The sequence below is a fragment of the Urocitellus parryii genome, chromosome 6, assembly GCF_045843805.1.
Source record: "Urocitellus parryii isolate mUroPar1 chromosome 6, mUroPar1.hap1, whole genome shotgun sequence".
NCBI lineage: Eukaryota > Metazoa > Chordata > Mammalia > Rodentia > Sciuridae > Urocitellus > Urocitellus parryii.
Window position 1 is genome coordinate 177,551,217 of NC_135536.1, and position 12,794 is coordinate 177,564,010.

At 42.2% G+C, this 12,794-nt stretch overlaps 1 protein-coding gene across 3 annotated transcripts in view; it reads right to left on the minus strand.

The window, feature by feature from the left end:
• Cpne1 (copine 1) overlaps positions 1–12,794 on the minus strand; it is a 26,204-nt gene continuing 13,410 nt past the window's right edge. For 2 of the 3 annotated variants that reach the window (XM_077799370.1, XM_077799371.1), the window contains exons 2-17: positions 4,829–4,957; positions 4,549–4,728; positions 4,345–4,419; positions 4,196–4,267; positions 3,979–4,059; positions 3,716–3,805; positions 3,529–3,615; positions 3,332–3,418; positions 3,171–3,230; positions 2,956–3,089; positions 2,795–2,849; positions 2,606–2,635; positions 2,159–2,210; positions 869–1,002; positions 493–729; positions 1–319 (exon numbers count right to left, since the gene is read on the minus strand). In XM_077799370.1, the coding sequence (XP_077655496.1) occupies positions 179–319; positions 493–729; positions 869–1,002; positions 2,159–2,210; positions 2,606–2,635; positions 2,795–2,849; positions 2,956–3,089; positions 3,171–3,230; positions 3,332–3,418; positions 3,529–3,615; positions 3,716–3,805; positions 3,979–4,059; positions 4,196–4,267; positions 4,345–4,419; positions 4,549–4,728; positions 4,829–4,957 (1,644 nt within the window). In that variant the 3' untranslated portion in view covers positions 1–178. The remainder of the gene's footprint in view (positions 320–492; positions 730–868; positions 1,003–2,158; positions 2,211–2,605; positions 2,636–2,794; positions 2,850–2,955; positions 3,090–3,170; positions 3,231–3,331; positions 3,419–3,528; positions 3,616–3,715; positions 3,806–3,978; positions 4,060–4,195; positions 4,268–4,344; positions 4,420–4,548; positions 4,729–4,828; positions 4,958–12,794) is intronic. The other variant, XM_077799372.1, reaches the window with a different exon arrangement.

The window sequence follows — 12,794 nt, forward strand, 5'->3', positions numbered from 1 at the left end:
TCTTTATTAAATGATAAGGGACAAACAGGAAGAGCAGCAATAGCAGAAGCCAGTATAAAAGTATCAAATATAAAGTGCTAGCATGGGGGGAGAGTCTAGGGTTGGGCCATGGCCCAGAGAATCTTGGGGGTACAAGGCTAAGGACTAGGTCTGGCCATAGCCCACCCTCCAAGGGAATCTAGACCTGTGGGGTCTGGACAGGACCCTTGGCGGGGGATGGAGGCATCTTGAATGGGGCCCAACCTTGGGCCTTGAAGTAGGAGACCACCTGTGTAGGCACTTCTGCAAGTACAGTCTGGGCCAATGCTTCACGAGGAGCCTGCCAGGAGAAGAAGGGCAAGATCAGTGGGGGCCTACAACAGCTTCCTAAAGTCTACATCTCACACCCAAGGAAGGACACAAAATCCAAGACTCTACCCTAAGACTCTGATGAAAGTCCTGAGCCTCAACCCATATCAGGAAGAGTAAACCCCCAGATTCACCCCCACTCACATTTTGGAATTTGCGATAAGGCACAAACTGTACTATGTCGCGGGCAGATGCCTCTCCAGAGCGTGTCCTCAGAGGCCCACCATCGGCGTCAAGCTGTTCCATGGCCTCAAAGTCAGCACCACCAACACCCACAATGATCACTGACATGGGCAGTTTCGAGGCATGCACCACAGCTTCACATGTGGCCGCCACATCTGTCACAGCACCATCAGTCAACAGCAAGAGCACGAAGTATTGCTGGGGGTAAGCCCATTCATGTACTGAGTCAGATCCTCTTTCCCAAACTCCTCTACTTTAGCCACACACTCCCACACATAAAAAGTCCCTTGATGCACAGCTCTCACTATTCCACTGGTACAATACCCACAACCCTCACCGAGGCAGTCCCCTGATATGCAGCCTGGGCTGCAAACCTGGCCACATGGTTGATGATGGGTGCAAAGTTGGTGGGCCCATAGAGGCGTACTTGGGGTAGGGCTTGGCGGTAGGCATCCACAATGCCCTGGATGCCTGTAGAGAACAAGGGCAAGAAACATTATAAAATACTTGACCTCTCAGGATTAGGCTGATCCTGAAATCAGCACCCTGGCCAGAAGATTTGGGAATGTAGATGCATTTCATTCACCCCATAACCCTGGGTACGTAACTCTATACAAAGAGAGGAGGAAAATTGCCTAAAATAATGTCTTGAATTAAAACCCAGATTAGCAGGATGCCCTGAACAAATTCTGAACCATTTGAGCATCATTATATCCTACTAAAGTAAAAATTATAATCTGTCTAATACAGTAAGAATCAATACTGATATTACTAAGGAAGAAGAAAAAGCTCAATAAATAAAAAAGGAAGAAATATAAATCATTTATCATAGTACTGATTCCAATGAGGTTCACCAATGGATATTAAATCTAAAGGGTAAAGGTTGATGTTTAACTGGGCATTTAGACAGCTTCAAAGTTTCTTGTCAAAAGACATTAATTAGGGCTGGGGATGTGGCTCAAGTGGTAGCACGCTTGTCTGGCATGTGCAGGGCGCTGGGTTCGATCCTCAGCACCACATAAAAATAAAAAGATGTTTCCACTGAAAACTAAAAAATATTTAAAAATTAAAAAAAAAAATAAAGACATTAATTAGGGGCTGGGGTTGTAGTACAGTGGCAGAGCACTTGACTAGCATGCATGGGGCACTGGGTTTTATCCTCAGCTCCACATATAAATAAAAAAATAAATGTTGATCAACAACTAAAAAAAATACTAAAAGGGCTTGGAAGACTCTAGCAAAATACCCCCTGCAGGGGAGGCATCAAGGTTTCTAATGATGTCCTGTGAATCGCTAGGCAACAAATAATAACAATAACAGCTACCAATTCTGAGAGCGCTTATGTTGTCAGGATTACTGCTTCCTATTTACTGGTTTACTTCTAACTTCTTAAATACTCAATAACCTACAATATTTACATTTATTACAAAGCCCAAACACACAGAGGTGAGCAACTTTCCCCAAGTCATATAAGTAGTATGATTAAGATTTGACTCCAGAGAGCTATCTCTAAAATCTACTCCTCTAGACAATGTGTCAGCCACCTCCCCACCTGCTTTCTCTGCCAGAGGCTCACCACTCATGAGTGGAGAGATCTGCTTCACAATGGAGGATAGAGGGAACTTACCTGCACAATATGGGTTATTGGGATTGAAGTTCAAGGGAAATTCATGTGAAACCTGAAGGCAAAAATAAAAATGAGTCAGTCTCCTTCCTTCCCATGTCCCCCTCACCATTATTGTGCCGAGGGGGTGTAGCTCAATGGTACAGCATGTGCTCAGCATGCAGCACCAAAAAAGAAGAAAAAACCCTATGGTACATACCAGGAGCTATTTAGTCCTAAGCATATACATGCCTACAGGGATGCATCCCCTTCAAGGCAGCAGGTAAGTTAACTACATCCCCCCCAAGTTAGGATTCTGAAACTAAAAACAAAAATGGGGGCTGGGGCTGTAGCTCAGTTGCAGGGCACTTGTCTAACATGCATGAGGCACTGGGTTTGATCCTTACCAAAATATAAAAATAAACAAAATAAAGGCATGCTGGAGTTGTAGCTCAGCAGTAGAGAGCTTGCCTTGTACTTGTGAGGCCCTGGGTTTGATTCCTAGTACCACATATAAATAAATAAAATAAAGGTCCGTCAATAACTTAAAAAAAATTATTTAAAAAAATAAATAAAAGCATTCTGTCCACTTACAGCTACAAGAAAAAACAGGGGTGGGGGGAGGCAGTGGGGTGGAGTGGGATGGGGGAGAGAGCTTACCTGCCAATCAGGGGGTACCTGGGCCCCAAATCCAAATGCTGGGAACAGCTTGTCCCTGTAGAAAGACAGTGAGTTGGGGAAGAGGCAGTGAGGGGATTGTAAACCCAGAGGTTGAAGCATCTGTAGGGAGTGGGACTGGCCAAGAGAAAACAGGTACTCACGAGTCATAGTCTTGAATCACACTGCCCACACTCCATAGTGCTGTCAGGTATTCGTTGACTCCTGTAGGACTCAGGTAGTGCAGGGAGTCAGGTGAGGAGGGATCACCATTGGAGCCAGTGAAGTCAACACCAACCTGGGAAGAGGCCAGGAAGGGAGCTGAAGGGTTAAGGTTAGGGTTAGGGTTGATTTTCTTGTCTCTGGTAAGGCAACTTACAGTGAAGTTGATTTGGCAGCCTCCCATAACATAGTCCAGGAAGGAATATTCTGTTTCTACCTGCATATGAAACCAGTGTCATGCCTAATCAGATAAAAGGGGGAATGGAATCTTGGAGCTCAGGGTTCATAGCCCATTGATCCCATAAGCTACTGTCTCACCTGGCAAATCTTGACACAGATAGTTCCAGAGTTCTTATAGCTTTTCTTTTTCTGCTGCTTCTCAGGGTGGATACATTCAAATTCGGCCTGGTAAGGAGAGGAAAATTAGGGTAAAAATCTCCCATTGTTCCCACTATTCCCTTGGATTAGCCATCTAAGCCCACCTCAATACACCTAAGCAGCGCTAACAGACTCACCGGGACTGCCTGTAGTTGGGCCAAGCTAGTGTGGAAAATACCAATGAGATCATGTGACCCATCACTGTCATGGTCTGAGCAGCGTACCTGAGGAAAGGTGTGTGTATATAGATAAAGGAGACAGGTTAGAAGTCCTTCTCCAGGCTCTTCTCCCTTGCTCAGTTCATTCAGGAGGCAAGCTCCTTACCTGGATGGGCGTGCTAGGGTCTCCACCACAGAAATGCTGAAAGGGAACTGAGAAGCGCTTCCACGTAGGATTCAGGTTGTTCTTAATTACCTGGAGGTGGAGGGCAAGGCTTCCAGTGAGCTCTGGCCTGGCCCACCTGGAGCCTGTGTGAAGTTGCTGCCCTTCCACACCCACCTGCAGTCTCTTTTTCCCTGTGTTCCAAACCTTGCAAGCCCAACAGATTCTCTCCTACTCTTCCCCCACCTAATCCCAGGATCTCGCACCTCAGATCTGTACACCAAGTGCAATTTCCCATCACCCTGGCGGAAGAACTCCAGAAATGGATCAGATTTTCCCAGGAAGTCCTGTCAATGCCACAAGATTTGTTACAAGACTCAGGAAGAAACAACCACTTTGCCAGCCACACACCCATCCTATCCCCTATTAACCACCCCCACCCCTTTATAATCTTGGGTCCCCAGGGCCTCCTCCCAGATGTACCTTCTTATCAAGGTTTCTGGCCTCTACCTCCATTGTTACTATACGACTATCCTTTAACTCCTGAGCTGAGACCTAGATAGGGAGGATTCTGTTACCTCATGAAAACTTCATTGTTGCTAAATTCCTACCTGGCCCTTGCTGGGGCTTACCGTGATGGTTCCCTTCCCAGCAGGTTTTCCAGGCTTCAGCATCAAGGGCAGAGTCAGCATTTGGCTGGACACAATCTATGGCAAAATAGGCCAGGGAAGCTTCAATGCCAGAAAGCCAGGTCCTCTTGTCCCCCCTACCTCCAGGGAGCCTAGATTATCTCAGAGGGCACTTACTGAAGGATTCTAATCCCTGGCCCTACATACCTGTCCTAGGGAACACTCAGCTGCCCCCAGGAAGTCGTCATCTCCCAGCTCTGGCGTCTTGTTGTCTATGTCATAGATTCCAAAGCGTAGTTTCTGGACTGTCTCAAAGTGATACTCGAGCTGCAGAGTCCTAGAGAACTCAGGATTTGAGCAGTTCCGTACTCGCTCAGTCCGGCCAAGCTGAGGGCAAAGGCCAATAAGCATCACAATCACACACCCTTCTTCCTAAAACCTAAACCTAACCTCCCTCCATAACTTTAACCTCCAAGGCCCACCTCACCTCAGCCCAGTTGCCCCCTCCTACATCCTGTAATAGGACGCAGAGTGGGTCTGACTTGGAGCTGATGTCCTTGTCAATGAGGTGGTCACAGGAAATGGACAGCTGAACCAAGGTCACACAGTTGGCCATCTGGAGGAAAAGAGCTCAGTCAAGCACCAGGGACCATTCTTCACCCTTCCCTGACTGTAGGTCCCAGTTGGAAAGGTCAGCATTTTCACCCAGGCAGAGATGAGCTGGCATCCACTCCCAGAACACCCAAGGAAGAAAAGACCCTATACCCTCAACATCCCCAACCTCAATGGCAGAGTCAATGATTACAACCAATCCTTTTCTCAAAGAGTATGACAGAAAGATGTTGAAAAGGAGAAATAGCTTTTGACTCCTAAGTAATCCTCACTCAAATACTGATCCTAATCCCAGTCTTGTACTCCAACATTAATCTGCAGAAACCAATGAATCTCATTCTGAACCTTTACGGGCCCTAGGTCAGTCCCTAATCCAAGTTCTAGTCCCATATTGTCGTCAATGCAACCATGATCCAGATACTGCTCCCAAAAAAGCTCTTGCTTCAATGACTTGCCACTAACCCTGGGCACCAACATCTTGGAGTACAGTTGATTTACCCACTTATTCTCTTTATTTTTTATTTTTATTTAATACCAGGAATCAAACCCAGGAGTACTCAATCACTGAGCCACATCACCAGCCCTTTTTTTAAATTTTAAGACAGGGTCTTACTAAATTGCTTAGGGCCTTGTTAAGTCCTAAGTTGCTGAGTCTGGCACTGAACTTACAATTCTCCTACCTCAGCCACCTGTGTCATTGGGATCACACCCACACCCAGCTTCACCCATTCTCTTAATCTAAAATCAGCTGTTCAGGTCCAACTCAACATTTCCACTGCCACTATCTAGTCCATGTCATTGTTATTCCTCACCTAAATTACAGTATTAGCCTCTGGACTCCCATATCCTATGCCATCCCACATTTCCACTGCCCCATCTCCACCCCAAAAGGCTATTCTCAATATCCCAACCGAGGGCTGGGGATGTGGCTCAAGCGGTAGTGCGCTCGCCTGGCATGCGTGCGGCCCGGGTTCGATCCTCAGCACCACATACCAACGGGGATGTTGTGTCTGCTGAGAACTAAAAAATAAATATAAAAAAAAAATTCTCTCTCTCTCTCTCTCTCCCCCCCTCCCCTCTCTCACTCTCTTAAAAAAAAAAAAAATCCCAACTGAGGTAATGCAGTTAAAAAGTAAGTGGTAGACCACTCATGGGTTCAATCCCCAGCAAAACACACATTCCTTGTCAAGTCAAAACCTTTGCCTGGGCTGAGGTTGTAGCTCAGTGGTAGAGCACTTGCCTAGAATATGTTCCGTTCTCAACACCACATGTACATAAATAAAGGCCCATCCAAATAAATAAATAAATAAATAAATAAATAAAAATAAACAACATAAACCTTTGCCTAAACCCTTTAAAAATTTTCCATTACTCTTACATTTCTCTAACCTGGTCTAACACCTTCTTTCCTATTCACTCATTCTAGCTACCCAGATTGCCATTCTTCAAATAAGCCAACCACATCTTTCCACATATTGTTTCATGTCTTGTTGCTCCCCTCCCCAACCCCCCATTCAGTATCATCTTCTTTGCTATGAATGAAAAGGCTCTCCTTTCAAGCCACTCTAAAATTCCAAGCCTACCATCATTGGCACATCACATATTCCTTTCCTGCTTTTTCACTTTAGCATTTATAAGTGTCTACCAAATTACATATACTTATCTATATATCTCCCACACTAGAATGTAAATGCTGTGAGGGAAGGAGTATTTATCTGTTCTGTTCACTGCTGTGTCCCAAGCACCCAGACAATATTTGCTGAATGCAACCCAAAAGGCTGTTTCCAGCCTGAACTTTAAGCCCACCCAGCTCTTACTGGCCTCTTGCTTCCCAAATCAAGCAGCACAAAGCTTCAACATCTACCCACTTCCTCCGCTGGACACACTAACTTGCATGAATCATAATTTGGCTCCAACATAGTTCTTCCGCCTACAGCCACTGTACCAATCGTCTTTAGACTTCTTACTATTCCTATGTTCCCCTGCTCATACACCTGAAGACCATCTGTAACAAGAGTGCACAGGTAAGGTCAGATATCTCTCTGCCCTTCATTCAGCATTCCAACTTTCCCAACAGTATTCTCCTTACACTGACCCTCAGTCAAGCTCTCTCCACACCTAGACCACTGCACCCCAATCTTGATCCCTCATGGTTTCTATTTGGAATGCTGTTAACTAAAGTTGAATATTCTTAGAAGTCAACTTGCTTTATATACTACCCCTCCATAGCACCTTGACCTCTACTTGAATGCATCCAATGATGAAAAACCCACCATTCTTACAACCCATTCATATGAAAGTTCTGCTCCATAAAGTCCTATCCACACTGACCATAGTCTGCAGAATTCCCACTTTTACCCATTAGTCCTACTTCTTCCCCACTCTGGACTATCAGGGAAAGCCTTATTTTATTTCTTATACTCTTTGCACAGTATAGAGACAAATGAAAAAGAATGCTCATTTCACTACTGCAGAAAATCTGCAACAGCTTAAAGGTGGACTAATCAAATTATATTGGTATTATCTGATAATATTCAGTTGTAAAAAAACAGCGTATGACACTAATTCAACTGTATGTGTATAAGCATATATAAAAAGAATTGGATATACACAAAAATAAATACATACAGGAAAATGAAACATACAACAAATAAATGTGATTTTAGAGCTGGGCACAGTGGCACACGCCTGTAATCCCAGCAGCTTGAGAGGCTGAGGCAGGAGAATTGCAAGTTCAAAGCCAGCCTCAGCAAAAGTGAGGCACAAAGCAACTCAGTGACATCCTGTCTCTAAATAAAATACAAAATAAGCTGGGCACAGTGGTGCACACCTGTATATAATCCCAGCGGCACAGGAGACTGAGACAGGAGGATCATAAGTTCAAAGGCAGCCTCAGCAATGGCAAGGCACTAAGCAACTCAGTGAGACCCTGTCTCTAATAAAATATAAAATTGGCCTGTGGATGTGGGCCTGTGATTGAGTACCCTTGAGTTCAATCCCTGGTACCAAAAAAAAAAAAAAAAAAAAAAAAAAAAAAAAAATTGGGCTAAGGACGTGGCTCAATCATAGAGTGCCTCTGGGTTCAATCCAGGGACCAAAAAAAAGTGGGGTTGTGATTAGGTGGCAGAGTGCTTGCTTGCCTAGCCCATGTGAGACACTGGTTCTATTCTCAGCACCACATTAAAGATAAATAAAATAAAGGTATCGTGTCCATCTGTAACTAAAACAAAAAAATATTCTTAAAAAATGTGATTTTAGGGTTGGGGCTATGGCTCAGCTGTAGAGCGATTGCCTTGCACGTGCGAGACCCTGGGTTCGATCCTCAGCACCACATACAAAAATAAACAAGTGAAATAAGTGTTGTGTCCAACTACAACTAAAAAAAAAAAAAAAAGTGATTTTAGGGGTTGGAGCTGTAGCTCAACACACAGAGTGCTTATGTAGCATGCATGAGGCACTAGGTTTGATCCTCAGCACCACATAAAAATAGATAAAATAAAGGCATTCTGTATAATTATAATTTTTTTAAATGTAATTTTAAGTACTCTGGAGAAGTGGAATGAGGTGGAAATTTATGTTCTCTATATATTCTTCTGTAGTTTCATATTTCATACTGTTTTTGTGGTACTTTTCCACTGAGCATGTCCAGCCCAATGTATTATTTATTTTAATTTTCAGACAGGGTCTTAGTTGAGGCTGGCCTCAAACTTGTGATCTTCTTGCCTCATCTTCCCAAATTACTGGGATTACAGGCATGTGCCACTGTGCCTGGTTTATTTTAATTTTTTTTTTTAAGGGGCCTCATTAGCTTTTTTCCTCCAATCTATTCCTCAGATCCTCTTTGACAATTCATTCTTTGCTCAAAGTCTTGACTTCCAGTTAATAGTCCCTAATATCAAGCCTCAATGTCTCTTGCCTCCCATTTGATTTTTCCTCCCTAGCACTGTCCCATCTAATCATCACTGATGCCAGCTTAAAAAGTCTCTACCATAATTAAAAGCCCTGTGAAGATGACCATGGCCCTTAAGTTCAGAGTCAAATTCCCTAGCAAGCCACCCTGTTACAACTACTCCAGAGCATGTAGCTAAACAGAACTGAGCAGTAAAATGTGGTAACCCTGCAATTCTAGTTCTTTTATCTTTTAAGCCCTATCTCTTGACATTCACCTACTCAACTAGTCAAAATTATTTTTGGTTCATTAACACAAACACAAACACAAATCTTAATTTCTTGTACAGCAAATATCTTGTCATCCAAGGCTCTGATATGACATTATTCCATTATGAATCCTTGCCTAACTTCCCTAAGTAGGACTTCATTTTTCCCCTCTTCTGGATAACTAACCAGTCTTTCTGCAACCACACACACAATACTGGGTTGATTAGCCAAACAGAAATCAGATCATGCCATTCTCTGGAATGGTTTCCCATAATACTGAAAATAAAATTCAAAAAGGACTGGGGTTGTGGCTCAGTGGTAGAGTGTTCGCCTCGCACATGTGAGGCACTGGGTTTGATCATCGGCACCACATTAAAAACGAAATAAAGATATTGTGTCCACTTATACCTAAAAAATAAATATTTAAAATAAAATAAAATTCAAAGTTCTAACCATGGTCCATAAGGCCTGCAACATCAAATCCTTGCCTAACTAAACATCTAGCCACCCAAGCAAGTATGCTCCAGGTAACTTCCTATCTGAACCACAAATGTACAACATCAATCTGACTCTCCATTTCAGGGCCTCTGAGCTACTCCCTCCATAGTCCAGAAAACAAGATGACCAGGGACCATATTTTGTTTGTCTACCTCTTTATCTCCAGTACTTATAAAAGTACTAACCCTATAGCAAATATTCAATGACTGATGTTGAATTTTGAGTTTTGTCTGTCTTTTCTCTTAAACTATGGGCTCTTTTTAAGTAGTGCTAGATATTATCTCTATACTCCAATTACCATTATGTAGTACACAGCTGATATTCATAATCATTTGCTGAATGGATGGTGAATATGTTTTTTGATCATCTCATACTTCAGGCCTTTTTCATTTGAACTGACGTCCAGCAGTATTTACTATTCTTTAAAGAATGGACAAGAGATTGACAGATACTTCATTAAAAACAAAAACAAAAACAAAAAAACACATGAAGTCAGGCCCAGTGGTACACACCTGTAATCCCAGCAGCTCAGGAGGCTGAGACAGTAGGATCATGAATTCAAAGCCAACTCATCAAAATCTAGGTACTAAGCAACTCAGTGAGACCCTGTCTCTAAATAAAAATACAAAATAGGGCTGGGGATGTGACTCAGTGGTCGAGTGCCCGAGTTCAATCCCTGGTTACTGCCCACCCCCCAAAAAAACACATGCATCTGAAATAAGCAAACAAAGTGATCCACACCACTAGTCATCAGGGAAATGCAAAATAAAACCAAGGAGAAATTACAAACCTACCTCAACAGCTAAAAGTAAAATTATGGACAACACTAAATACTGGCAAGGATATGGGCTCTTACACACCATTAGTGAAAGCAATAAATGTAACAAAATGGAAAACAATCTGGAAAACGTATCAGGAAACCAAACATACACCTAGCCCAAGAGCATATACCTACTCAGAGGTGTTTATCTAAAAAAAAATGAAAAGATTATGTCCACAAAAATTTTTCAGGCTTTTTTTTTTTTTTGGTGGGGAGGGACCAGGGATTTAACTACTCAGGGGCACTCAACAAGGAGCCACATCCTCAACTCTATTTTGTATTTTATTTAGAGACAGGGTTTCACTGAGTTGCTTAGGGCCTCGCTGTTGCTGAGGCTGGCTTTGAACTTGTAATGCTCCTGTCTCAGCCTCCCGAGCTGAGATTACAGGCATGCACCACTACGCACAGCTTCATAGCAGTTTTATCCATGATAGCCCCAAATGCCAAAGAACCTCAACATCCATCAATGAGAATGGATATATATTAAAAACTATTCAACAACAAAATTAATGTCACATGGATAAATCTGAAGGATAAAGTATATAGATTCTATTTATGAAGTTTTAGAACAGGCAATACTAATGTATGATAAAATTCAGAACAGTAATTATCCTCCCTTCTTTGCCAGGGGAGGGAACAAGTATTGACTGAGAAGAGCAAGAAGGAATTCTAGAAGGGAATGGAGATATTTCTTTATCATGATCTGACTGTAGACCATAGAAATATATGCACTTATCACTTTTTATCTAATGATACACTTTGTTGTATAACATTTGACTGTATGTAAATTAATAAATACAACCCACAAATACTTTTCTAAAGACATGTTGAAATGTTTATGGGAGAAGTGTACTGATTCTACAATTTCTTTATGCACCAGAAAGAAACTGGTTTGTTGAATGGAGAGATTACGTAGTGAAACAAAGGAAAAACTATAGAATCTAAGTGGAGGTCATATTCCTGAGAATTCCGTACAATTCTTTTCAACTCTTCTGCATGTTGAAAGTTTTCATAATAAAATGTTGGAAAGTTAGATTATAGTTCCTTCCCCTTTTAAGACTTTGTGGTAAGCAACAAAAGAATTAGCAGCGATTATCTGAGTTGATAGGCTACATCTGCCAAGTGCCATCTTAAAGTTAAATTCCCCCAGAGAAGACCAAATACATAGAGTGAGCCAGGAGCTTCTTCCTGTGCTAGGTCTTATGTTCTGGAGAAGTAGAAAATTCTTTTCTAGTCATGACCATGACACCACTTTCCCTACATCCAGATGTAGTCCATCCATTTTCAGTTTCTTTTTTGAACTGAGACTCAAAATCCCAACGTTAGACCTATGGACCCAGGTGCATATGGAACAGGACTCTTGAGGATGTAATGGTACTAAGAGAGCTTGGCTTCTATTCTCAGAGGCCTGAGCCTCCTGTGCAACCAGTTGTTTTTTTTTTTTTTCCCACGGATCTGCCTCCTTTTGTTTCTTACTGGAAGTGGCCAACTCTCTACAGATCTTTATAACCTGCAGTTTTCTTTTGATCATTCTCCTTAAAATGATCTATAATCCATGGAATTATTAATCTCTTCCAAATCTTTAGTCCTTGAAACTAAAGTAGCTTATCTCTACTTGGAAATCTGATAAAACTTCTGGTTCACTCCTGGTCACTCTTTTTTCCTGTCCCTGAATAACTACACAGTTTAAACCAAACTCATTCACTTTTCATATAGTGCATAATTAACCCCACGGGGCTTTTGAATTTTTTAGGATCAGGATTTTACAAAAACATCTTACATATCACATATAAGTGGGTCAATAAAAGCCAGAAATTTAAGACTTTATTTTGGGGGCTGGGGATGTGGCTCAAGCGGTAGCATGCTCGCCTGGCATGTGTGCGGCCCGGGTTCAATCCTCAGCACCACATACAAAGATGTTGTGTCTGCCGATAACTAAAAAAAAAAAAATACTAAAATATTCTCTCTCTAAAAAAAAAAAAAAAAAAAGACTTTATTTTGTAAGCGAGGTCTGGCTAGTACTCAAGATCTTTTGTGTGTTCTTCTATCAACCAGTATCTTATGTCTAACTAGTTGGCCATTTTCATTCAGGACCCTCTAATCTGTTCTCTAGGCTGGGGTTAAAAATTGCCTGTTTTCAGGGCTGTGGCTGTGGCTGAGTGGTAGAGCACTCACCTAGCATGTGTGAGGTGCTAGGTTTGATCCTCAGCACCACATAAAAATAAATAAAATATTGTGTCCACTACAACTAAAAAAATATTTTTAAAAAATTGCCTGATTTGGGGGCTGGGGTTATGGCTCAGTAGTACAGCACTTGCCTAACATGTGCAAGGCACTGGGTTTGATTTTCAGTACCACATATAAA